Source organism: Patiria miniata, unplaced genomic scaffold (genome assembly GCF_015706575.1).
Source record: "Patiria miniata isolate m_02_andy unplaced genomic scaffold, ASM1570657v1 HiC_scaffold_24, whole genome shotgun sequence".
Classification (NCBI taxonomy): domain Eukaryota; kingdom Metazoa; phylum Echinodermata; class Asteroidea; order Valvatida; family Asterinidae; genus Patiria; species Patiria miniata.
Window position 1 is genome coordinate 7,027,058 of NW_024037063.1, and position 27,624 is coordinate 7,054,681.

The 27,624-nt window shown below is 38.8% G+C and overlaps 1 protein-coding gene across 4 annotated transcripts in view; it reads right to left on the reverse strand.

Moving 5' to 3' along the window:
• Positions 1-104: 104 nt before the first annotated feature.
• Positions 105-27,624, reverse strand: part of LOC119731731 (dynein heavy chain 12, axonemal-like) — a 75,952-nt gene continuing 48,432 nt past the window's right edge. For 3 of the 4 annotated variants that reach the window (XM_038204960.1, XM_038204962.1, XM_038204959.1), the window contains 32 exons: positions 26,794-27,054; positions 26,073-26,265; positions 24,935-25,096; positions 24,167-24,361; positions 23,927-24,060; positions 23,535-23,778; positions 22,524-22,700; positions 22,167-22,388; positions 20,956-21,169; positions 20,084-20,252; positions 19,228-19,375; positions 18,362-18,507; positions 17,570-17,784; positions 16,347-16,539; positions 15,237-15,396; positions 14,387-14,592; positions 13,884-14,024; positions 12,650-12,670; positions 11,560-11,718; positions 10,522-10,666; positions 9,958-10,182; positions 8,803-8,982; positions 8,332-8,472; positions 7,859-7,996; positions 7,088-7,321; positions 6,396-6,581; positions 5,850-5,953; positions 5,510-5,621; positions 4,345-4,575; positions 2,990-3,081; positions 2,417-2,484; positions 105-1,697 (listed from right to left, as the gene is read on the reverse strand). In XM_038204960.1, the coding sequence (XP_038060888.1) occupies positions 1,507-1,697; positions 2,417-2,484; positions 2,990-3,081; positions 4,345-4,575; positions 5,510-5,621; positions 5,850-5,953; positions 6,396-6,581; positions 7,088-7,321; positions 7,859-7,996; positions 8,332-8,472; positions 8,803-8,982; positions 9,958-10,182; positions 10,522-10,666; positions 11,560-11,718; positions 12,650-12,670; positions 13,884-14,024; positions 14,387-14,592; positions 15,237-15,396; positions 16,347-16,539; positions 17,570-17,784; positions 18,362-18,507; positions 19,228-19,375; positions 20,084-20,252; positions 20,956-21,169; positions 22,167-22,388; positions 22,524-22,700; positions 23,535-23,778; positions 23,927-24,060; positions 24,167-24,361; positions 24,935-25,096; positions 26,073-26,265; positions 26,794-27,054 (5,407 nt within the window). In that variant the 3' untranslated portion in view covers positions 105-1,506. The remainder of the gene's footprint in view (positions 1,698-2,416; positions 2,485-2,989; positions 3,082-4,344; positions 4,576-5,509; positions 5,622-5,849; positions 5,954-6,395; positions 6,582-7,087; positions 7,322-7,858; positions 7,997-8,331; positions 8,473-8,802; positions 8,983-9,957; positions 10,183-10,521; positions 10,667-11,559; positions 11,719-12,649; positions 12,671-13,883; positions 14,025-14,386; positions 14,593-15,236; positions 15,397-16,346; positions 16,540-17,569; positions 17,785-18,361; positions 18,508-19,227; positions 19,376-20,083; positions 20,253-20,955; positions 21,170-22,166; positions 22,389-22,523; positions 22,701-23,534; positions 23,779-23,926; positions 24,061-24,166; positions 24,362-24,934; positions 25,097-26,072; positions 26,266-26,793; positions 27,055-27,624) is intronic. The other variant, XM_038204961.1, reaches the window with a different exon arrangement.

A 27,624-nucleotide genomic window follows, 5' to 3' on the forward strand; every position in this document is an offset into this window, starting at 1 on the left:
TCAGTTGTAACAAAGATAACCAGTTTCAAAACGTCTTATTTAAGGAGACTACATGTAACTCTTATTGAGGAATAAGTCAGTAAAATAAAGCAGGAAACAAACTGGTGGGTTGTCAACAACAAATTTATTAATCCAATAAAAACAGTGAAAAAATATACACAAAATGAACCTTAGTTTATCCACTGCAATATTTTAAGATGTTACAGTTTTCACACAGTATACATGGAATGTTAAGATTCACGTTAAATCCAGATAAAACATTACTATAAAGAATACACCAATTATACTCTGGATATATGGACGGAAACTTGTTTTTCAAATACAAAATGCTTCAGGACGGAATTTTTCGTCAACACTATATTATCTTATGATTTGAACTTCATATTCAATATTCTTCAATTTAAAAATATACATTTAAAAATACCTATTCAATATTCATAACCTTTCAAAGTTTGGACGCCTGTTTGAATTCGAGAAATACAAATATTTACAATATCCAACTTTACAAGTCTTGAAAACTCAATTTTCAAAATTCACATCTAATTTTAATGTCTTAAATCAAATTAAATGTTCCATTTTCTGGACGGTATTAAACAAACAAATTCATTTAAACAAACTTTCATCTTATATACTTAAAGACAGAACTTAAATACAAATTTTGGACGGATGTGTTCTTAAGTCATGTATTTGTTTAAGTGTGGATGTACTTTTGCGACTGCAAGTAAAATAAAACTTCAACAAATATTCATTCTTGCCCTAACTATCGTGTAACTGCAAAAACCATTGAATCTTAAGTATCAAGTGCACTATTTATTATTAACATTTCTCCATACCGATTTAAAACTCTTATTTGTAAATGCGACTTTACATACACGTGTACATGACAAGCTCATTTTTTTTTTTAATTAAGGCACAACCTGAAATTGTAAGGCAAACATATTGAAGAATTGATCATTTCTAAAAAATACTTTGGTCCAGATATACATCTGCAATTTTCTTCCTTGGGCAAAGCATATTATATAATTTAATTACATCCGTTGAACAAAAACACAACTCCAACAGAAATAACAACATAATGAAATAAAACAATATACAGCTGAAAAATATAAGCCATCAATCGTGAAATCTCATTTCTGTAAATATTTGTCAGAAAGAAATGGAAGGTGTTAAATCTATGAAGTCTTCACAATTGAAATAATTCATCAGAAATACACACGACACAACGTCAATACCATAATGTTAGCAACATATGTACAGATAAGCAACATTAAACCAACTATATACAACCTCCAACTAGTGTTTAACTTGCTACTAGTTACTACTAATAACCAGATTATCTTGGTTATTTAAACCCAACCTCATTTAAACCAGTTTAGCAGAGCACTCCACTGTAAATCCACATTGTTACAAAAAGTCCAAACTGGTTAACTCATTTATGTACACAAGCCCTCAAGCTAAGATTATAACTATCAATCCACAACTAGTTGATTAACTAAATGATCAACCCTAGTCGTCCAGCTGGCAGAGCAGGGCCACACCTCTCTTAATCCAGTGCTGAACTGGTTTATCGGTTGGGAGGTCCATGGGAAGGACAAAGTTAGTGGAGTGACCGGTTGTTGACAGCGTGCCTCGACGCTCACTGGTTTTGTACAAGGGACAGACGTAGTCGGCTTTGGGCTTGAAGTCTAGTTTCTTACCTGAATGAACAATAAACAAAAGAGATTGTTTCGATTGAAAAAAGATATTTCCAAAAGATCAATCATTTATGTAATTATTATCTAACAAGATGAGAAAGTCGAAAACTATAAAGAAAAATGGTTGATTGACAGTTGATTGATTAAGGCAAAAGGTACTTTCTCAAGAACATTTGTGAGGCATTTTGGCAAAATGAGACAGAACTGGGCACTGGCAGTAGAGGAGCAAAATCCCCCCCCAATTTTTTTTTAAATGGGGGTAACATTTTTCGATTTAATTTTTATTGATATTTGTAATCTTTGATATGTCTCCTACACGTTTTAAAGAAATCGTATAAAAACTGTAGAATAAACAAGTTTTCAAGGAAAAACAGTTGGCGTCTTTGATCTTCCCAGATACCTAATTCGAAACTTTAAAAGCCTTTTTCTCAGTATTTTACCTTTTTGACATGTCAATAAATGCGTACTTTAAACAGCCATAACTTGTCAACAGAACGTCCGATAAGAGTTCAACAAACAGTATTGTGAGGGAGGAGAGTTTTATTCTCTTTCCTAATACCTGCAAACACTCAGAGTTGTGGCAGGAAAATCGTGGGCATTCCCTTCAACTTTCACAAGTTTTTTTCTGTTTCTACTTGATGGTGTTGACAATGTGCCAAAGAGCTTCGCATGCAGCCTCACTCTACAATGTAAACAATCATGGACTTTGGTCTATTTCTTACCTGGTTTGACCCATATGACTGGAACCGGATCAAACAGGACCTTTGGCATGGACTCGGCAAGAAGTCCCCTGCACAAGACAAAATTTAAAGGAAAAAAAGAGTTTTAACAATCAGATACAAACCATTAAAAAACAAGAGTCTCAAAATCAGAAACTCTGACAATCTCAACAGAATTAACAATGATCTCTATCCAAAAACAGGCATGTACGAAACAGAAAATCATTGCCTGTTCAATGGCAATGCAACTTTACAAACTGAGCTACATGTTCACCATGAAACAATTTCATTACATCCAAAAAAGAAAGAAAACTAGCGCAGTCCTCAAACCAGCACCATTACTACCACAATAAAGACACGAAAGCAATGACCAATATCTGACATTGTAGCAAGTATTCCCTCAGTAAAATTGTTTCAAAACCGAAGTACTCATTTAAACTCCAACACATTTTTGATGTGATGCTTCTGCTCGTCATTCACTCTCAGTGAAGAACCAGCCTTATACTATAAATGACATCTTGATAGGAATGCTAAATAAGGTGAGCCCTGCACTGTCGATCCTTGACGTTGACTTACTTCTTTCTGTCCCAGCGAGCTCCATCCAGGAACAGACCGTTGACGTACACACCGTCCTCTGGTGGCTTGTCTACTGTCTCGCAAGGCAAGACCTGATGACAAGGAGGAGAAACAAAAAATGAGAATAGTTGAAGGAATTACATTGTGCAACACTTGCAAATAGGAAAGCAGCTGTTCATGATGTAACACAAGGTTTGGTACTTTCAAAATACACATGAAGAAAAAACTTTCCTAAAGAAACAAGTAAGCACAGAAATATTGTGCTAGGATTGTCTTGCAAACTGCACACTGGTACAATTTTGCAGAGAATCCCGTGTTATCATCATGGTGACATCTCTGTGTGCGCAGCGCACGGGCGTTGCTCGGTGACTAAATCATAAAGTATTAATTGTTCGTTTCCATGTTTGGCATTTTTGAATCTCGCGTATTGAAATTCAGTTGCTCAGCCAACCCCAGCAGACAACAAATCAAAAGGAAACATGCATTACATGCCTGTGGTTTTTTGGTTTTTGGGGTTATTTTTGGCTGATTATCAGCAAAACTTGACTCAGCCAAAATGTGCATTTGAATATGTTGTAATAGGGATGAAGTCAAGGCCATCACAAATCTATCACACGTCAAATCACAAGTCAGGTGGTATGTAAAACCTTATGAAAAACGCCGAAGGAAAGCTTTTGTCAACATTCGTTTGAAAAGCTGTCACTTTACGCAATGACTTATGATTAAACTGTGATAGACTTGTGATGACTTCTGATGACTGGTGATTGACTCATAAAAGACTTCGAATGAACTTCTGACGACTCGTGTTTGACTGATATTGACTTGTGATGATGACTTGTGATTGACTTGTGATGACTTGTGATTAATTTGAATTGGCTTGCGATGACTTGAGATGATGACTTGTGACTGACTTGTGATTGACTTGAGTTGGCTTGTAATGACTTGTGTTTGACTTGTGACTGACTTGTGATTAACTTGAATTGGCTTGTGATGACTTGTGACTGACTTGTGATTAACTTGTGATGGCTTGTGATGATGACTTGTGACTGACATGCCATTAACTTGTATCGGCTTGAGATGACTTGTGACTGGCTTGTGATTAACTTGTGATGGCTTGTGATGATGACTTGTGACTGACATGCCATTAACTTGTATCGGCTTGAGATGACTTGTGACTGACTTGTGATTAACTTGTGATGGCTTGTGATGATGACTTGTGACTGACATGCCATTAACTTGTATCGGCTTGAGATGACTTGTGACTGGCTTGTGATAGACTTGTGATACCTTCTGATTACTTGCGGTAACTCGACTACAACTCTGGAATTCCACCAAAGTGAAAACCAGAAACCCACCTCAAACTGAAATCCGCACTTATCGATGGGGATAGTGTACTTCCTAGCGTAGTTCTGCATAGCTCCTGTCAGGAAGGCTTGAGTGAAGAAAAACCCTGACAGCCAGAAGATGTCTGGTTTGTTGCTATCGTACCAATCTTGAAGGAACTTGAGCCGTGCTAAGAAGTCTGTGATGTAGCTGCCGAGAGGTTTCAGGGTGGAGTAGGAACGCTTGGACCACATCTCTGGCACCTGTAGACAAGGAGGTCAAAATTAGCTGACATTTAAAAAGTGTTGGTTTGGTGAAATCATGAACCTTTCTTCGGTATTTTGTCTCCAAATTGGCTCTATGCTAAAGGACTCCTTTTGCAGTGCAATGCAAAACATTGCCGTTACTATAAGAAAGTTTGATTAGTAGGGCATTTTCCTGGGATCAACTTAATGGCTCTGCTTATCCTAAGTAAGTAAAGTAAGTAAAGTCTGTCCCAAGCCAATATGGCCCATCAGGCCGGCGTTTAACTCCGGTTTCAGTGGCATGAAACAACTGAGAATATTTCTATTCCCCCTGGATGGGATGCTAGTCCATCGCAGGTTACTCCCAGCTAATGCCAGTACCCATTTATACTCCTGGGTGGAGAGAGGCAAGTGGGGGTGAAGTGGCTTGCCCAAGGACACAACGTATGGCCCGTAGCTGGATTCGAACCCCTGACCCTCTGATCATGAGTCACAAACCCTAACCGCTAGGCCACATTTCCCCGTACCCTAAGTAAAGAACTCTGTTTATTCTAACGAAAACTCAAGCTAGTATATTTCACAGACTATTAAAGGAATTTGGCTTCATACCTTCCCTGAGGATTCCCTGTTTAACCTGTTAATCACTGTACCGCCCAAAACCGCCCTGCCTATTACTCCCTATAGCACCCTAAACCGCCAAAACACTCAATGAGCCTGGTTCGATTCCTGTCCGGACCACATGTGGATTGGGTTTTCAGTCCTTACCTGATTACGTGGGATTTCCCCAGAATATTCTTCTGGGCTTTTCCTCCCACCTCAAAAACCGTCATTTCTTCTCATTGTCTTCTCTCTACAGGTTTCTTCAGGCTTGAGAGCTCCAGTGCCAAGGGCGCTTTTGAGGAATCCTTGGTTTCTTTCCAGAAATAAAATACAAACTAAGAACTTAGCCTACCTTGCCAATGAGGAGGTTACTGCCCACGGCTTCCAGCTCCGAGGACATGACCACGAGACCCTTGATGGCTTTCTGTAGGTTCTGTAGACTCGTACGGATGGTTCGCATCAGACTGAGGAAAAACAATGGACAAGATGGAAAAACTCAGCGGAACTGTGACATGGAACACTTCTTATCTTTACTCATTAATTTGTTTGAAAAAGTTCTAGGGAGGAGAAAATTATAGAAAGAAACTGCTTTAATTTTGCATCATTCCTTGAAAATACCAACACAGACATGTGGACAGAATGCAAGATAGTCAAATATTCACACAGACAAACAAACAGACTGACTGTCTTACTTGTTGAATCGTTCCATCTCCTGCACCAAGACAGTGTTCATGCTCTCATTGTACACGACCGGGAACTTCTTCAGTGCTGCCTCCAAATCATAGTCCTTCGGCAACTGAGGATGGAAAAAAAGGAATGACACTCAGAAAAATGTCAAATTGTAGAATGAAAGTCAATTATTTCAATGTGCTCTAAATTCAACTTAGCTTCAAAGGCGTGATTGTGATATTGGCAAAACCTATCACGGAATTTCAAGTTTTCGCGACAAACTGTAAATGGGATACTTGACTCGTTTCAAGCAAAGCAAATCGGAGGCTACACTCACTGAGCTGAAATTTCTACACGTAAGCCATAAAAAAAGACTTGGCAAGTAATTTTTCTACAACTAAACATAAGCAGATTTTTCCATTCGATGTCTCATCAAAAAAGAAGTTGATTATGCTACAAACAGCAATTTAAACAAACTATCTATCTTCCAATTTCCAGTTTGAGCAGCTTCATGTTATTGGGCCCTGATTACCGCCATGTTGTCATTTCTGAGTTCATGACGATCATACCTTAGACAGGACATCCTGTGCGATCTCGTACAGCACGTCGTCTGTCTTGCCTCCCCCAGCGCTGGCCCTGCCTCCCTGGGTCACCAGGATGGAATCAAAGATCTGCTTGGTCTCCTGAAGTGACTTGGAGATGTCTACGTTCTCATGCATGCCAAAGATCTCTGGCTCTTGGGATAGAGGTAGACTCTGAAAACAACGGAATAGTAACGAAGACCGTAATAAACAGGAAGCAATGATTTCAATGGTAGCAGAGATTGGGGGGAGGGGTTTCAAATGTCTTTATTTACTATAAACCCTACACAATCCCAAATTCTCCAAAAAAAACACTTGGTTTGTAAGGTTGTAATGAATTCAGTACATGTAAGGACAAGATGCCTTTACTTTGTGTAACACTTGAAATCTAATGGAAGAATGTGCATTGATGAATGCAATGCGCAGTGTATAATTTTAGAGGATTTGGGAAGGGCTTTTGAAAATATACCAAAGGAATAAGGGATCGGTTTGTTGACATTCTTTTAGCATTTTTCCGAATAAACCCGAGACTCTTTCAAATTTTGGTGATTTGATTCATACAAAAAAAAGTTCATAACTTTTTTTTCCAGGCCTTATTGTCACATAAGCATGGCTACACATCAAAATTGATTGCCATGACTGATAGTCTGGGTATTTTCCTAAGAGATACCCCCTCTTACCTTAATGAAGTCCAGGTACTCTTCATATGAGCTCTTGGGTGGAGCGTAGTAGTTGCCGCTAGGGGAGAACTTGTACTTGGAATCCTTGACGATCTTAGGAGTGATGAAATCAGCCAGGATGGTGAGCAAGCAGCGACGATCTCGGTCGTCGGTCACACGACCACCGTAGTTACACTCACCGGTCAGGTAGGAGACAGCATCATACTGTACCTCATCGTAGTCATTGACAAACATCTACACGGACAGGAAAGGTGGGAAGTCATACATATGCATGAGAGAAAATACACATATCTCATGAAAATGCATCAGAAAGTAGTAAATATCAATAAGAGAAATATGAATATTCATATCCATCTTATGTAGAAAGTAACAAGTATCCATAAAAGAAATATGAATATTCATATATACATGTATATTTATGTATATTTCTCATAAAGTAATAAATATCCAGAAAAGAAATATGAACATTCAAGATAGTTTTGCATATGTTAGCTTAGCTAAAACCTGGTTTTATTTTCTACACAATAACACAAGCTGTATTAATCATATTGTGCTTTCAACAGATGATAAAATTACTTTGAATAACTGTTTCAGTTAACAGGACCTGATATTTCATTCCTAGCAAAATCTTTTTCAAAATGCTGTCCAGAACTAGCAATAAAAAATGCAGCTCATATCTGACTGTTACGATTGGAGTTAGGGTAAACCATAATTATATTTTCATTGGCCTTGGTCACATGATTGTTGGCCTTGGTCACATGATTGTCTTACCTGTAGCTGCCTGATGCTAATGCGGAGATCCGACTCATTGAAACCATAGGGGATGTTCCAGCCCAGGGGGCCAAACTTGCGCCGTTCTTGTACCAGAGCGTGGAAGAAACACATCCCAAATAGCAACTTCTCCCAGGCCTGGAAATTCAAAAGCCAATAATATATTCTCTTTAATACAGCAACATGCTGGCTGGGTTCTTAATTTCTAATTTTTGGGAGTGATTGTATGGGGGTGGGGGTGGTTAAACATAATATGTCACATAAAGATGCTGACATGGTAAAATTACTCTTACAATGCTCTCGAAAGATTTAATTGTATGTAAAGTAATTATGTCACAAGTAAATAGTGGCAAGGTTTTTTTTTATGTTTCATTCAAAATTTTATAACTTTTGTTTTGCTAGAAAAATAGCAGCTGAAAAAGAAAATCTAATTTTGGGGGTGAAACTCAAAAACAGCAACTTATGCTACTGACCGCCTCCTTCCCAGGGCAAGAAGCAAAGAACTCTTCATCACTGATAGGATCACTGATGTAAGACTGTAGCATGTTCATCCTCAATCCCGTGGGTGGTTCGTTGGTCATCTTGACGCCATTCTGAAGCACAGTCACCGGGAACTGAATAAAGAAAAAAAAAAAAAAATTCAGCAAAAATAAGTAACATGAAATGAAATAAAATACAACTAAAGATAGACAGAGTCCCTTTGATTTTTCCGACAGTTTCAATTCGCAATCTTCAAGTGCCTGCTTTTGACACCATGCATGAACAGAACATAGGGCTTGTGACTACTTCGAGAACTCCTTCAGAGAGACAAACCACATGTGCACACTCAAGATCACAGGTTCGCGTGGACCTAATATGAACAAATAAATATCTAAACTGAATGTGCACAAACTGTACGCATCTATGCGTTCAAGTGTTTCTTCAAGTCGTGTTTGAATACTTACCTTGTCGGATGGGTAGCTAGTCAGCCAGAGTCTGAAGTCAGCAGTAACTGTCTCAGGAGTAAACTCCTCACACAGTTTCTCTAAGGCTGTCATCCAGGAGACAGCTAAGTGACAGTTCTGTAGCACCACCCACGTACCGTCTTGTCTGGCTGCCTCGATTAGCTTAGCTGCAACTGGACCCTGGAAGAAAACACAAAAACAAAATACTATTCGTAAGATGGATTTTTTTGGCGGCGGCGTGATGTATATTCAATATTGGGTTTTCCCTTCACCGACATATACATCAGCTATTTCATGTGTGTGGTTCTCCCTATGTTTCTGTACTTGAGATTAGTAATAGGCAGGCATGCTAGCTAGTCAAAATAAATGTGAAACAGATATACAGCACTTTACCGATTAAAGTTGCACTTCAACAAATGTAATTATATTTTCTCCTTACCAGGTTTTGATTTACATGTTCTACCCCCCCCCCCCAATAGTTTTGGGTTGCTTCTGTGCCTCTTACGTACAATAAGATCTGCCTTAATTATTTTTGTGGCTGCAAATATTTCAAACTTTGCAAATAAATATATATTTTTTATTACAATATGTCTCATTACAGGGGTGTGAGTGACCACTGATAAAAATAGCTGAAAACAGCTGGAAAAGGTGTCAAAAAGCTGAACTTTGGAAATCTCCTATACTTCTGTACACAGCAAGTGAGGGGAAAAAAGTTGAAATTCAAATAAAAAAAAAGCTGAAATCAGCTTGAAACTGAGATCTCACACCCCTGCATTAAAAAGTGACTAACTTTTCTATTGCTAGAAAAACAACAAGTTATAAAAGTCGATTTGTCGGAGTGAAACTCAAAAATAGCATTGAAACAGCAAGTTTGTTTTATAAACATGTTAAATTAACGGTACGTGTAATAACTTGCAAAGTGTTTTGTAACAAAAACAAAAAAATATCAGCTGCAAATGAAGAACTTCATAAGGCAAGGTTAATACACACAAAAAGGCACTGACTCATCGTCACGCATGTTTAAGACTTTAATTCATTGAGGTTTAAGTCATTTTTGAATAAGAGCAATGTCTTATAGTCCAGGGGTCAAATTTTAGGTCATTAGTAGCTTTAGAATTGAAACAAAGCAGCATGAAATGAAGTTCCATTCTTTACCTGTCCCTGTCCCAGGGATATGGCGTTGAATTTCTCCCCACTGAACCCTTTGTCGCCGGCAAACTTGAGCAGTGCAGCCATGGGGTCAGCCCCAGGAGACAGGACAAAGATGAGAGGGGCGCAGGAGTGGGAGTCTACAAAACTCTTGGCGAGGTCAAAGGGTGGAGGCTGGACGAACTTCTGACCTAGCTTACTGATGACGAAGTCGGTGACCAGCGGCCCAACCTATGTAAAACCAAAAGTGGACAATTTTTGTACACATGCAACAGGCTTGTTAGACTAAAGACATGGGAAATTTCTAACATGAAAGAATTGTTTTGATGGTAAAATTATTATCTAAAAGTCACACATTAAAAGATAATGATCATTTTTGTTTCACACTTTAAGAAAATGTTGAACAATTAAAAACTTTTTAAAAAAACTTTGAAAGTTAGAACAGACATAAAAAAATACAGTATTGAGTTGAAATCTAACTCTTCAATTGTCATAGTAGTGGCTTCAATTATAAAAAAAAAAAAAAACTGTTGAAAAAGAAAAGAAAAAAGAAAGAAAAAAGAATCTTACCTTATCTGGTCTGAGACATCTGATGACAATAGCCTTCTGGAAATCTGAGAGCTTCTCATTCCAGGGGGCGGGGAAGGTCTCTTTGTGGGGCTCCTTGCTGTTGTACAATGATCTCCAATCCTCCAGGTGGTCATGGAAGTGATCCCTATGGAATGGGAACAGCAAATATATATCAGAACACAGAAACAGAACACAGTCTCATATATTTTTTTATTTCCCAAAAAAGTTAGTTTTTCCAGATTAATATCCGTTGTCTCCAACAGAATTTGGAAGAGTTTGAGAGTTTTACATTAAGACTTAGTTTTAAAGGGAATATACAACATATGCAAACATCAAAAATCAAAACTACCGAATTATTATGAAATACCTTACTGTACTGTTAGTGAATGACAGTCTAAAGCATCCTGTAAAACCATGGCACCTGGTGTGCTGACATTTTCAAGAAAAGTGGTATTTTTGTATCAATTTCCAAAGCTGGTCGGCCGACCAGTGTTGGAAAGAAGCTGGCTTTTTTTCAAATACTGCCCCCAAATCACATTTAGTTAGACTTAATATTTTTTTGCAATCAATTACACATCTATGAAGGGGTACAAGCCTTCTAGACTGGGTCCCTAACCTACAAGAACATGATTGTTTTTCTTGGTTTTTCCAGAAACTACAAACATAAAACTTCCAACATGTCAGTGTAACAATATAAACACTAATCCCCAAATCCATCCATTTCTGAAAATTACAGCAAAAGCAAATGTTGTATATTCTCTTTAAATTGTAATTGTTTTTGGTTTTTTGAGTTTATTTTTTCTGAACAGATTGTGTATCCATTCTGCTGTTTAGTAAATTTCTCGGCTGCAATATGCCCACGTCTTTTACAAAAAGTGCATGCAGAGATGAAAAGTTGAATAGTTACAGTCTCTTCTTTTCATGGAATCCTGTCAAAGTTTTGCACATTGTTTGTTTGTCTTCAATTCCTGTCCGCACATCTGTGTTTACAAGCTAATGTAGAAGTTAGAAATAATTCCTGGGCTCGACAGTTTATACCTGAATCCTTTGTAGGCTTGACGGTCAGACATACGACAGATCTCATCCCAGCTTCTATCTGACAGCCAGGAGGGGTCTGGGTTCTCTAGTTTATTGTCTAGACCCACGCCGCCGGTCAGGAAGAACATGAATTCCTCCTGGTCCATCTCCTTCTTATCCCTGGTGTTAGGAGGAGAAGGAATGAAGCAAGTTAATATATGGTGCTGGCAACATTTGATAAGGTTGGAGAAGACTTAAAGATTTGCTTCACCTGTCCAAATTACACAATTTTACTGGTTTGCCGTGAACCACCCATACTGGTTCTCCTAATTGGTCTTTTACTTTTTATTTTTTTTAACAAACTTTATGAAGACACAACCACTGCTGCAGAAGGACAACTATATATGTTGAAGATTAGCGAGATTGCGTCACATACAACTTAAATTTTCCCAACAAATTTGGGAGTTGAACCTTCAATTTCAACTACTTAATAGTTTTGTTTTCTTTGTCAGAATTTTAGAAATCCTTGTGCCACAGTGGTTGATGATATACCATCAGTCGAATAGAAAACAACCACCAAGAATACTATGAACCTATTATAACCAACACCAGAATCCTATGTTACCATAACAACCAAATGAAATCAAACACAACTCATGAACACCGGCATGTAAAACAACACAAAACCCATGGAAGGTAATATTCGACAATCCTTCAAACTATTCTTTCCATTTGGTTTTTAAATGACGGATGGAACATTACAATGCCAATGACAGGTTACACGTACTGAATAATTATTTCATACATGTTAGTAGATGGAATTTTGTTTGTAAAAATCACTCTTTGAAAATATTTCCATTATGTGATATGTTTAAAGGCCTTGAAAAACAATTAATAACAAAATATGCTGGAATTAATATTTTGAACAAATTTGGAAAAGATCAAAAGTTACTTAAAGTAGTAATGTTTCAACGTTGAAGGATAATGAATTATTCATTGGAGAATATTAAAATGGAAAGGGCAAAATCAAAACATGAATATGCAAATTGAAAAATAGTGGAATCTGTAAGAAATAAATAAAATGAGAAGGAATGTTGGCGAATAAACTTACGCATGCTGTTCAGCCTCCGCACTGTGTTGGTGATAGGAATGGTTGGAAGAAAAGAATGGAACATGCATATAGAGAAATATAATTGGTGAGATTAATTGCACATGCTCATGAATATTCAGTGACAGATGTATAGGGACAGGCTAAATCTGCAGGGAGCTCATGCATATTCATATGTATGCAAATGAAGGTGCCGGCAAGCTAATAAATATTCATTGCAATGATGCATAGGACTTGTGTGGGAACTAATCATGCTTGCACAAACAAGGTGACACGTGTATGCAAAAACTTTTAGCAAATGATGATAAGCAGTTTACATATTCATAAGAATTAAGGGCAACGGATGCTAATTATCATGCAGTTACTTGCAAACAAAATGGTGAATTAAAGGGGGCTTTAATGATAGGTGTGGGTTGGAGTTGCAGTCAGGTTTGGAGTGGGCATGGATAGGATAGGGATGGGAAGTGGGTGGAGGTAGTGGCGTATCAAGCGAGGGAAGGGGAACTTGTTCCCTTGGTGGCATTTTGGTATTTTTTATTTAATAGTAAATGTTTCGACGGTTTGAAGACAGTTCAGATGTAGATACAGTAAAATCTTAATCCCCCCTACCCCGGATAAAAAGCTGGATGCCGCTGGACGGAGGTTGGGGTGGGGGTGGAGTGAGGGTGGGGTGGGGTGGGGTAGGGGTGAATTAGGGTGGGGGTGAATTAGATTCGGGCTGATGTTTGGACTGATTAACACAATGAAGCTACTTGCTTTTTATGTACTCTAAATTGTATAGTAAAACTGATAAAATTAGAGTCCCTCGTCAGTAAGGAAGAGGTTGTGGGTTTGAATGCCTTCTTAGTATATCTTCAAACATGACGATGTTCTGGGATGTGGGCTAACCCTTTTTTTGCAAGAATGTTTGAGGTACTGAAAAAACACACACATGTATGGTGCCATATGTTATCTGCAATTTGAGAAAAGCCTGAAATTGGTAGATGTAGAAAAATTCATATCCCTGGATGGTGTCAAGGATGAAGCCTCGTTATAAAAAAATGATATCCAAATACATAAATTCTGGTTTAAAAAAGGAAGGGTACAAACTCCAATCAATTATTTAATTTGCCCTCCCTCTCCCCCCCCCCCCCCAAAAAATTGAATGATAATTAGACCCCTAATTTTTGCAGGCTAATACGATTTTTTTAAAACATAGTCGAGTGACTAATAGGAACACTATATTTTTTGTACTCACATGAGGATATTTGTGCAGAGGATGAAGGAGAAGAGGAGTTTATCCTTCTCAAAGAGGGACCTACAGACGTTGCAGTACAGGTTGTAGGTGAAGTGGTCTGATAGGTAACGCAGCCGCTTCTCAAGAATCTTGGACTTATTGCTGGGAATTGTAAAGACAAGATGTTAACATTAACAAGTGCTGAAGCTGTCTTGAAGTAAATGGAACCGTTCTAACATTCTCAATAATTCTAGGTAAACATGAAAAACAAAAAGAAGTAAATTTACTTTTGCGAAGGACCAAGTTTTGTTTTAGACTTACAATATGATAGAAATTACATTCTTGAATGAAAAAGCCTCAAAACTCAAAAGCCTTTCCAGTTATTTTTCTAATTTGCCTGATGGCTTCTAAGTTGGTCTTCGGTACGTCTATCGACACCCCCACTACATATTTGGCCCTGTGGAAGGCTAGTTAACGATGCTTGCTCAATATCGACAAACAAACAAGCCGAACAAACAGCTAACCTGTCATGGATGGAGTTGATGTAGAGATTGACAAACCACATCAGTGAGTATTGGTACATGGGGTCGATGTTAGGCAGATCGGCAATGCTGAAGAATAAGACACTGGAGTGTTTGGCGATGGGACGGTAGCCGGCTCGCGACTCGTTCAGTTTCTTCTCCGTCTCTTCTGCAATCTTCTGCTTCTTGGAGATTTCATCCGAGAGAACCTGAGTGAGAAACAGAGAGAGTTTTAAAAAATCACTTAATAAAAAAATCATTGAAGTCTGCCTGACATTATACCTTTGTCTCATACGTTGCACTTTTAAAATTTCAAATTCTACAGTTCAACTTTCAAGACAAGGTTATGATTAAAAGATAAAATATCTTCCGTCTCCTCCAGTAAGAAAAAAAACAGCCAAAAGAAATACGGTGTCTCAGCTGAAGTAATAGTTTTCTTTCTACACTGATTAAGTATGATTTTCAAGCTGCATGAAAGTGTGTGTAGGTATGTAGTTAAGGAGAAGTGTTTATTTTCTGTCAGTTTTCCCCCCAAAATAACGCATACAAATATAATAAGCATATGATATGATGTGAAGTGAAACATCAATTAACAATTGTTGACTGCTGTGATGAGGGATATGGGATATGACGTTTTACACACACGCGCAATGCACCCAATTTATATGCAATGCGGTGTATATAAAGTCAACTACACACGTGGCCGTTCTAGACCTATGAAATTACAGTATTTGAGCACACGATGTAACAATTCAATTTGATAGTAATAATGTTTGAGGAATCCAGCAAGAATTTTAAATTCAGGAATATAATTCAGGAATATGATAAAGTGGGTGATTATTTCCGTTTATACCTTAGAGGAATCTAAGATGCGGATCGCACTCTCATCCTCCAAGATGTTCCCCTCGGAGGAGGACAGCGTCTCTAAGATCTTATCTTCAATCTCCTTGAGCTGTCTCTTGTTGGCTGCGCTCTGGAGGACCATGGCCTGTCGCTCCTCCTCAAGCTCTGGTCTGTAATGAAAGAAGGAAAGACCGGCACTAGTAAAAAACAAAAACCAACCAAAGTCTGGGCTTCCATTCCTGGTGGGCTGGTCTTTTTTTGTGGGGAAAAAAATCATCTATGCTGAGGCCCTGCCCGAATCACAAGGCTACGACTAGAAATAACACACACCTATGGAAGCCACTGGCTAGCAGCTGCAGCCACTTCCCATAGACTTGTGTTATTGCCAGTCATAGCCATTTGATTCGGACACGGCATTCATTAATGTTCATCTGTTTTCCAAAACATGAGATAAGTCTTCACACTGGGGAAGGGCAAAAATCAGTATCAAATATTTACCTCTTCCAAAAGCAAATTTCATCTTACGCAATACTAATTGCATTATCTGGTTGCACATCAGATTCAAACCGGCCAGAGTACCGTGGCAAGCTCAATGGTCAAGCTGTTAAGGCATCTACACCAGTAGGAGGGCGTGGGTGCAAGTCCCCCCCCCCCCCCAGTGAGCTAGTGAAAGTTTTGTTCTCCCAATAGAACAAAATCCCAATTATTACATCTCAAAACTCATCTCCCTAATGAATTTCCTCTCAAACATAGTCAGATAATGACTTTTTTCAGGTACCGGTTTATTTGAACGGTTATATATTCAGATTCTGTGCACCTTGAGAATACTGTGTGTTATTATTATATCTTCCCAATGCAAAATTTGATCTTACACGGTAAGTCTTTTTTGATTTCACAGCCAAAATATTGAAATAAGCCAGTGCCCATAACATGCAGCTGATTACATGATTTTTCTATAGCAAAACTCAGCTAATAGCAATCAAACAAAATACTTCCCATTGCATTTTAGCTTGTAACATATTTTTGAAAAGTAAAAATTTTCTAGGCTCATCAAATTGCTGCCTCTGCTTCATCATCTCTTTCATCAATTTTGTCTTTTTTCCCCTCCAATTTGACGCACCTTTCCTTGGCCACCACAATCCCCAATAGCTGGTCTTCCAACCCGTCCTGCGTAATCATGAAGTTGAGCAAGGAGACCTTGGTGGCTACCTCAGGGAGGTAGTGAGGGTTACGCAGCTTGGTGGTGATGTAGAAGCGGAAGTCCTGCGAGTATTCAATCACGTTCTCTCCAAGACGGATACACTCAACACCACCTGAAGACAAGATGGTGAATGGTCAAGACTCTAAATACATAGTGTGAAGTTGCTGTTGTATGATATGGTTGTCTCTCTTTAGGGCAACACCATGCAAATTTGGAAAATAAGAATTGATACCCTTTATAACTGTACATAGATGGGTTCCATACTTTGTTGTTGATAAGGGCCAATGATAAACGATATATCGATATTAATTGATTATTCAATATTATTTTGATATCGATATCGCTGATAGCAATTTTTTAATCATATCAAAAATATCGAAAATGCGTCAGATTATCATCAAAATAAATCTCCCGTTTGTGCTTATACTTTGTGTTTATTGTTTGCTGTATAATGAAATAAAACTTGGCGGCAACTTGTGCTTGTGACTCAAATTAAAAACATTGCGAAATGCCAAGCAGCTTCGCTCTGTGCTCTGCGTTCGCTGGGATTTGCGGTTTTTCCCAATGTAAAACTATTTTTAAAAAATGCCCGTTCTGGACAAACTCTCAGTGCTGAGATTTGTTTTATAAAGTTTGAGCAATATGCTAAAGAGAAAGTCGTGGAAAATTGGGACTTGGTGCAACCAATTTTTAGCTGAATGTTTACAAATTAGTGTTAGAGGAATACACCAATAAGGGAATATTTACGCATGGCTCAAAACATACTGTATGAACGCCAATTCAAATTTTTTTTTGGAAAAGCAAACTCAAACGCCAATCTGTGACGTCATATTTCACCCAACTAATTTAAATAAAACTCTTTTTTTTCAGCAACTCTCCAACATGGATACAAATTTCTTTCAAGATTTGCAAGCAAATATTGAAATCCTGCTTGCAAATGTGATTGGTTACCACAAACAGAAAGTCAACTTTTTCAGGAATCAGATTCGGACATCAAAACTTTATACACATGATAAAAAATATTTTGTTAGGATCTTTTCAATGTCACTAAATCTGAGTACTTGATTCTTTTGAGATTTTACGATAATTTTGTTCCGTTTTTCTGTTGCAGTACTGCAGCCAAACGGCTAACTCCAGCTTACCTTGCTTGAAGGTCTGTTTAAGCAGCAGAGGCTCCAGCGATGGGTCCAATTCTTCCCCTACGTTCTCCAGCAGCAACGGCGTGCCAAACTGCAGACAGTTCTCCAGTATGCGCATGTAGTCGTTATCGGTCAGTTTGATGACTGATAGGTTGCTGTCCTTCTCCGAGTTCTTGACCCACTTGTTGGCTTGACCCTGGGGGTCAATCATCAACGGCCTGAGACAAAAAGAGGGAGAAAGATGGCATTTAGGGAGACAATTTTGGACTTTCTTTGCTGTTAATAAAAGTAACCACTGAGATCATTTTGCATATGTGTCACAACTTTTTCATCAATTTTCAACATCAACCTTTGAAGATAAATAACTTATTGAGTGAATACTTGCAGTGACACCATGTGGAACTATATTTTTGTGTATTACGCCTGATGTGTATTATTTTGTGTATTTTTGTGTATTTCATGTAGAATGCTCTGTTAATGCAATGAATTTACACTTTGGTTCTTCTCTGAACCACAAACAGCTCCCAAACAGCTCCCTGCTGCTGGCCATATGTTGTGTCCTTGGGCAAGCCACTTTACGTCCACTTGCCTCTCTCCACCCAGGAGTATAAATGGGTACTGGCATTAGCTGGGGAGTAACCTGCAATGGCCTGGCATCCCATCCAGGGGGGGAATAGAAATATTCTCAGTCACTTCATGCCAAGGCAAACAGATATAAACACTGGCCTGATAGGCAGTAATTATTCACACAAGACAGATGTTAATATTTTTTTTAAGGAGTGATGGATTTCTTACCATCTTCTGGAGTTGTCCACGATGACACCATTGTCTACTGAGAAGGCATCGGTAGGCAGCCCAGCGATATTCCACGCTCTGATCTTGATTGGCTCACCAAGGGTCTTACTCAACGAGAACTCATCCGAACATGGAATCTTCTTGGTCTGAAGGATGCACAATATAAAAAGTAAGCACTTATTGAGAACAAACAAAAGGACATCGTCACAGCTAATGCATATTCAAATAATTGGTAGCTCTATATGAGAACAACTTAAATATTCATGACACATTAAAATGTCACATTGTTGGTTCTCGAGCAGAGACTTCCAAAATAAAAATTATGAGTGTAGAGTTTAACGCAAAATAACTAAAAGTTCAAACACGAGTATATTTTATTGCAATTTGATTGAAAGATCAAATTCCTTGAAATGACAATCCTTAATCGAAACTGCTTCATTTCCAGACATAATGTGTTATAAAGGCCGTTGGCAAAAGAAAAACAAGCACTTTTATTGAAACCTAAATCAATTCACTTGACAAAACACTGCATGTTTTAAAGATTTTTGGTCCAAAAACGTGTTTGAGTGACTTTAATTTATAACAGAAAGCCCCTAAAAATATTTAAACTTGTTTGCAAATCGGTGACTGTCAGTCACTAAAGCCAAGATGTCTGACGCCAATTACATGGATTTTTTTCAGCAAAGAAAGTTGCTTAGCACAAAATAATATTGCTAAGCAAAAATAGGTTACCAGCCAAAATATCATGCAATGTGTACTACTTGTGACTGGTACTCAGTGGACAGTTGCTTATGCACATGAATCTGCTAAGCAACAATTTCTTAAATTGGACCCAGAGCTCGGTAGTTGAGGTTTTAGAAACCTACTGTGCATAGTTTGGTCCAGTCGCTGGTACATCTGAATCGGAACGCTGAGGTGAAGGCACCCAGGTAGGCGATAACTCCAGATGAGATTAAGACATCACCCATCAAGTTGTCGTAGATGTTTTGCAGATCGGCCGCGGCCATGGTCCATCTGCAAAAAGTGAAATGGAATCATTGCCGTAATTATCGCATGGCAATCATCGTAATCATCGCATGAATAGCCAATTGTTGATTAAAAATTGTATAGGTCGGTAAGCGAATGTTTCAAATACAAGATCATTTTAAGAAGCTCTATTTTTTTTAATAATTATGCTCCTTGGTTTCTAGCTGGAATGGGTTGTTCCTGATTTGGCACAACACTTCGGTTTTTCTGCTGCAAACAATTTGAAAGTAAGCCACCACAATGCTGCAGCCATAAAAACAGTGCCGCTTAGTCTACAGTGACCGTCTGCCAGAATTTATATATAAATTTATCTATAATCCCCATCACATTTGTGATGCGATCAAGCTACATGAGCCGTTTGTCGACCCTGGTCAAATTTTTTATTGCAGATTTGAAAAGAGCACAATCTCAGCATTACTGCTGTGAAAACTGCAAGCTGATACCATCTTTAGTTCAAAAATTATGGAAGTCGGAAAACCAAGAGATGTGATGGAGTGATGTGATGAAGTGGCCCTATTTTGGCCTGTATCTCCAAGTGAAAGTTCCCGACCAACGACTCATTTAGCTTGATCGCATCACATTTTTGCTAGGTCTGACTGGGTTTGTATTAACGAGAGTCGTCTGCATTCCAGTGTTTTGAGATTACTGGTCCTGAGGTGCTTGCTGCTTTGTGTAGGTGTGATTGACACTACTCACCTGTCCTTCTCTCCTCCTAGACCACCAATCAGCTTCTCCGCTCGGTCCAGTTTCTTGGCACACAGGTCTACTTGCTGCTCCAGCTGCTCCTTCTTGTCTGTCATGTCTTTGAATTGCTGCTTCAGATTAGCCAGCCGTTCCTCCACAGCACGCAACTCTGATCTCTTAGCTGGAAACAAAAAAGGGAAGATATATAACATAGAAATAGGCTTACATACTTTGCGCCACACGCATGCAAACCAGTGGTCACAAATTCATCAACAATAAAAACAATGCAACACAATGCAGTAAACGTGCTAATGGATGAAAAATAATACACAACATGAATTTGTTTTCCTGTAATTTTCAGAAATGGACAGATTTGGGAGGAGGTATTTTAAAGCAAATATCGTTCGACTGACCTGTTTCAAGTTTTGTGTTCATGGATACCGGAAAAAAAACAAGGAAAAACGTTGCTCTTGTAGTCTGGTTCCCTGACCTGACACTTCAGACGAAACAAGGCAATTTATAGATGTCAGGGAAGTGTCGGGTCAGGGAACCAGACTAGCCAGCTTGCGCCCGTTCACTGATATGTTAACCAATTGCAAACAAAATCTGGACCAACTAAATTCTGTCAATTGGGGGCAGTATCTGAAAACAAAGCTGTTTTATTCCAACGATGGTTCATCCGAACAATCTTCGGAAAATGATACAAAAGTCACCTTTTCTTGAAAATGATGACACAACCAGGTGCCATGATTTCACAGGATGCTTGAGACTATTATTCTCTTACAGTCAAGTTAGATATTGCATAATAATGCAGCAGTTTTGTTTTCTGATGTTTAACATTACCTTAAATTCAATATTTCGGATACTGCAAGAAAATGACCTACCATTGAGGAGAGTCATGGTCTCGCTCAGGTCAGCCTCAGCCTCTTTCAGTTTCTCCTTCTTTGGGGCTACGACTTTAGCCACCCGGTCATAGACCTCCATGGCTAAGACCCACTTACACAGACCCTCGGCAGCCGATGAGGCTTTGGCTACCTTGACTGGGTCAAACTCTGGGTTAGGGATGAAATCCGCGCGGATCTTTTTGGTAATGTGAGGCTGATTGGAAGAAATGAACACAAAAACAAAGAAAAGATTTGAATGTACCATTCCATTGACATTTTGTAAATTTGAACAAGTATCACATCAAAATATGTATATTGGAAAGAACGTAGTATCCAGGCACCACTTCGGCGGTTGTGTACAAAGTCTATGGAGAGTCAAGACAATTTTCTAAGTATTTTCTAACAAAATTGGAATGTTTCTCAGTCCCAAATTCATGTCTTTTCAACATTTTTGCAATGACTGGCCTTCATTGAGATAAAATATGATGAAAAAAGTGGCGTCAGAATGCAACATTCTTTCCTGCATATTATGCAGAATTTACATGAAAATGACAAAATCAAAAATTGATGTAATACACGATCAAACTAGGGAAAAAGTTGCATATAAAACAATAAAGCAAGATTTTCAATGAAAAGACCCTTCCACTTGCAATGAAATTTGAAGACAAGGAAACTACTAAACATCAACTTATGTCTATCACGGAGAAACATAGAAATACCCTCAGATGTTGTCAGATAAAAGGCCTTTTAATAAAAATACTTGTGAAAAAAAATATCAACTTTGAAAATCAGGGACACTCCTTATGAAATAGAAATCATCAAATATTCACAGTTCGTCTGCAGAATAATCTTTCTTTCATATCCAATGCAAATCGTATCTCACAGTGTAGTGGAGAACGTTCGTTTGACAAAGTATGTTTTGGCTGTCGTCATTTAAAAACTGGGGCATTATTGTCTGAAATAACAGCGTCGTCGTGAAAAAATCTGGCATATTCCTGAACAATGCTAAAGAAGGATTGGCTACCATCTTATGAATATTTATATAAGTAAAGTTCAAGGGTCGTAAAAACTGGGGCACTGTTGTCTGAAATAACAGCATCGTCGTGACAAATCTGAAATATTCCTGACAATGCTACAGAGGGATTCAGGCTACCACAGTGGCTCATGAATATTCATGGAGCAAAGTTCATATGTCACAGATAGTTACTTACAGCAATGTTGTCCCTGTCGTAGGTCTTGAGCAAGTTCAAGAAGTTCATGTCCCCAACCAGTTTCTTGGAAGGACCCCAGTAGTCCAGGATCTTGCCTCCTGTGCCGGCTGGGTCATTAATCTTCTCCGGTTTGATGTCTCTCATGACGCAGACGGCTGCCATGACCAGCTTGACGCCAGAGGGTGGGTTCTTCATGGTCTTGACCACGGCAATATCTGCAGGCTGTGGGATTACAGAATGAAAACAATTATGTTGGAGATTATTGGACCAATTTTATAACGATATAAGTCATATGTCTGGGCAATTTTATGCGCTCCACAACAATCAGATGAGATTTCATAACACTCTATAGTGTACCTTGAGTGTATTGAGGGCAGCTAGAGCCGCTTCCAGTGCCGGGATGGCTTCAGCTAGCTCACTCTCGCATTCATCCTTCAAGGCTTGGGCTGAGGCTGCCTGGATGTTAGCTGCCTCTTCCTCCTTACGTACCACCTCGCTGGTTGCTGCTACTTCAACCGATTCCTTCTCAATGATCTGAAGAAAAGATATAAATCAAAACAAAAATGATAGCATCGTGTTTCCTATGATTATGTAGCAGATAGGAACCGTCCTGAACATGCAAATAAAGAAAGGAACAAAATGGTACAAGATTCTGCATAATTCAAATGAACCCTTTGAGGGGGGTCAGGGTTAAGCTAAATTTTCAAACTGTAAAAATGAGACTGCCTGACATTTCAATCCTAGCAAAATATTACCCAAAGGTGATATGTTGCTCCCAGAAGAATCTTTGCCATTTTGCCAATGAGAAAGACCCTCGTACTCTTTATGATTTGTGTAGTTCATGTTATTCCACTTGTTAAGCAAAGGCAGTCAGGTTGGCGAAGTGGTTACTTTCCACGCCTTCCACCGCTATGGCCAAGGTTCGATTCCTGCCCTGACCAATTGTGGATTGGGTTTTCAGTCCCCACCTGATTCTGTGGGTTTTCCCCAGAATATTCTTCTGGGGTTTTCCTCCCACCTCTAATACTGTAATTTCTTCTCATTGTCTTCTCTATACAGGTTTCTCCAGGCTTTCAAGCTACAGTGCCTATACGGCACTCTTGAGGAATTCTTGGTTTCATTACCAGAAAGAAATTAAAAAAAACAAAACAAACAAACACACAACTTCTATTTAGCTCTTAGGTTAAATTTGACATCAACTATATCAATAACCCTTCCTGCCTGTCCATCTTACAATAATTGACCAATTAGATCATGACCTTTGGTCAGGTGACCACTGTAGCCCATTCAAACTTGGTATGTACATAAACCTACGGTGGGCGGGGTTTATACGGCCAAACTCAGAATAGTCCGTTCATTCCAACTTACCACCATCATTTTCTGGTTTTCGTCGGCAGCCACCACCAGCTGAGGCTGTAGTTCCTTGAGTTCAATCTGCATAGATCCAACCTGAGACTCAGCAAACGCTAGTTTCTCTAAACCCACCACGTAGCGTCGTTTGGCCTTCATGGTCTCATCTCGCTTCTTACCCAGCAGCGTCTTGAAGGCGGAGATCAGCTCCAGGTAGGAGGTAGGGGTCACATAGTTGTGACGACCCAGCTCCTCCAGGAAACTGCAGGGATGAGATGGATGAGATGGTTTAACGTTTTGGTTTATATAAGGTGGCATGAAGAGGGAGTTTCATTGACACTTTATATATAGTATGAACCAGCACTTGGTAAAACAAGATCTGATTTTCCCAAGCCGTCCTCCCTATTTACCTTTCTGAGAGGTTCCTAGCGCTGGTGTGGAAGTGTTTACAGATGTCAACCACCTCCTTCCTCTCGTCTTCCTCCATCTCGACCGTCTCAAGAAACTTGTTGGCCACCCTGGTCAAGGCATCCTCTGGCCACGCCTACAAAATGGACATCACAGAATCATAAGTTTTGAATAAGACAAAAACAGTAGAAATAAAACTTCAACATCAGAGTGTTCAGCTCTGTCAAGGAATGACTACAGACCTGGAACCAGTCAATGGTGCAACAGTTGATGAGGGACGGGAACTGACGAAGACGATTGCGGAAGGCGTCACCGATGGGAGAGAAGGCAATGATGATGTGAAGGTTCTCCCGACATCGGTTGACAAAGAAGGCAAATAAGGCCAGGGGACTGAAGTCGGCATTTTTGTCACCGGCCTGGGCGATAGGTCGGACAGCCTGGAACAAAGAGAAGTCAATTTTACTGTAAAAGGTCTCGCAAGTTGAGAAAATTTCATGTCAACTTTTAATATTTGCCATCTTTATAACCAGATGCTTTCAATTATAATGTTGCCCAAATTATGATCGGACACTTTACTGTTAAAAATTTATATAGAAACATCATACTGTGTACAAGAAGTACATTACTAAAGAAATGAGAATACAATACAATACAAGAAAACAACTAATCCACTTCTGCTTCGGTGTTGCACACGTAAAATGTGTGCCAAGAGGAAAATATAGTATCAAGTCTATTTCTGTATTCTTTCCACAGGTCCTGAGTATTTTACGCATCGTTTGGTTTAGTAGGATTCGTGCATTCAATTTCAGAGCTGCTAGGTATTGGATTTTGTAAGCATAAGAATTTATGCTAAGCAAAAATACTGTCCAGATAGCAATTGTGATGTATATTACTTATTACTGATTTGCAGCTTCTCTTTGCCAAGTTAAAAAACTTCCAATTCCATTAAATTGAGCACGGGTCAAAAGTATGGAAACTATCACTATCAAATCTCAATTTCCTGTCCTCACCTCCATGATTTCTTGTTTCTCATCCACAGCGTACAGGTTGGGCACTTCTCCAGTGTTCAAGAGATTGTCAATGTCTTCAAGGAAGGACTCCTCCTTGATCTGTGTGTCTGTGATCAGGAAGACCGTGGTCTTACCAAAGGCTCCGGCATTCTTGAGAAGAGTCTACAAAGTAACGGGATAATGTCATGAAGATGCTAAGCCAATGCCACTGTTTGTTAGTGGAAACATGCCTAATGGGTTCCCATGCAATAACAATGATTGTAAGCAAATAAAACTGGCCTCATGTTACATGTTTGACTTATCCCTTACTCCAACCATATCGTCAAATCTTTTTTTAAAACCTTTGTTTGACTTATCCCTTACTCCAACCGTATCATCAAATCTTTTTTTAAAACCTTTGAAATTCACTAATCTACAGAAAATCAGTGGCACATTCTTTATACTTAGCCCTAAAAGAGCTGTTTTTGTAGTTTATTTCTTGGGGGGGGATGGGGCATGGATATTACAACTGTGGATCTCAGAAGGGATCTCAAAAATGCAATTCACAACCAAAATTTATGAAATTTGGTAAACTAATAAAGGCATTCATGCTCCGTGCATAACAAAAATTTGAACTCAATGTGACAAAGCACTAATGGTCATTCTACTCAACTGTCCATGAATGTGTGTAGTTTTCTACATATGCTTGATGATAGACAAAAGTGTTTCTATTCATAAGATGAATTTCATCGGGTTGATGTAAATCAATATTAGGTTTGCCCTTCACCGACGTTTGAACACTGTATACTCAGTGTGTTACCTCCCGAGTGAAAGTTGGACAAAATCACTCGGGTGGGACTCGAACCCATGACCTCCTGCTTTCTAGTGCACATGTCTTACCACTCGACCACCGAGCTTGCGGGATTGTGTTGTACTGAAATAGAGTTTTCAGTACAACGCATCAAACATTTGTAATTTTACGCACATGCTCCATCTGAAAGTGGTGTCAAATTGCCCATCCATCATCAGTCCACAAAGTCATAAATGCTGGGCGCCAAAAACGTCCCCAAAGCCCCCTGGTATATTTTTGAAGAATTTGGGAACATTAAGGTTTGGTTATAAATAAGTAGAAAGAGTAAGCGTAAATATTTTGTCTAACCTTAAGATCCTCTCGCCACTCATTCTTGCCGTAGCTCTTAGAGATCTCCGGCTGGAAGAGATGAAAGCCTGCCATACTGGTGGCCAGTCTAGTCAGGGACTGACGTCCGCTTCCACCCACACCGACTAACATGGCGTTACCTCCAGGCTGCTTCAAGACACGACTGATGCGAGACAAATGCTCCAAGACATATCTATAAGCAATCACAAACAATTCAAGAAATTTAAAGGAATTTTAAGACATATTAATATCATAGTAATGTCTTACAAGCCTTTGGGCAGCACAGGGTGAACAGGGCGTCCCAAAAAAGTTGTGCAAGCAGATATCCTTTAATTTCTCAAAAACTACTCAATATGAGTATTTCATCTTGACGGAGCATATTAATTATACTCTTGTGTATAATCAGTGAAAATGCCATGGAAATCCATTCATGCAAACCAGAGATCTAACAGATTATAAAAGGCAATGGGTTTTTCACCCATTCCAATGGGATTTACACAGTTAGTGATATCAATGCATCAGATTGTCATGTGCCTTTTCACCCTGATGTAAATTAAGTTAACTGTGTAAATCCCATCCCATTGGGGGAAAAACCCATAGCCTTTTATAATCCGTTAGATCTCTGGTTTGCATGAACGGATTTCCGTGCATTTTTACCGATTATACACAAGAGTGTAAGTAATATGCTCCATCAAGATGAAATGATAAAAGATTACCTTACCTAAATATGACAAGATTCATCCCTGTCTTGTGAGTATTATTGTATTCCTCCAATCCCGTCTCCACCACCTGGTTAAACTCCTCGACAGACTTGACTTCCTCATAGATCTTATCCTCAGGCTCCGCGTCTACGTTCATGTAATCACCAAACATGAGACTACGCATGTCGTCTTCACAGACGGCACGGCCGTCCTTGGCTAGGTGCTCAAAGACGGTATCAAAACTGTCCTTGAATACGTCCTTGACCAGAGTCTTTGTAATGCTGTGATGCAAGACCAAAAAAAAAGATACAGTGGTTTTAGATAATAATGATTACCAAAATATAAAAAAAAACATCTTAAATAAAAGCAAACTTATCATTCTGAGAAATGCATTAGTTTTTGTAATTAGTCAAACTGCCACAACTCTGTATGGTTTTAAAAATCATTAGGAAACAAATACATGGTAATACAATGTAATACAAATGCTAATGGGTTTATGGCCACAATATCAGCTCAGTACCAAAAGATTCGCAGAGCTATAAAATGTTTTCCAGTAATTCTGAGATTAGAACATTGGAACGAAAATTGACGTTTGAAAAGTATTTTTGAAGACACTAATTATATTGGGTGAATTTGCGATGGCTCCACATCTAAAACATTTTCTGGCATGAACATGAACATCTGTGCCAAGTTTCACGCTTTTATGCAAAAGTGCACAATTCATCGATATTTTGTCACTTATCCGCAGGACTATATTAGATGGTATTATTGGAAATTGTGGATTTTGTTGATTTTATGGCTTTTACATTTGTAAAATTCCATGAGTGTTATCGATTCCAATTAATATTTTA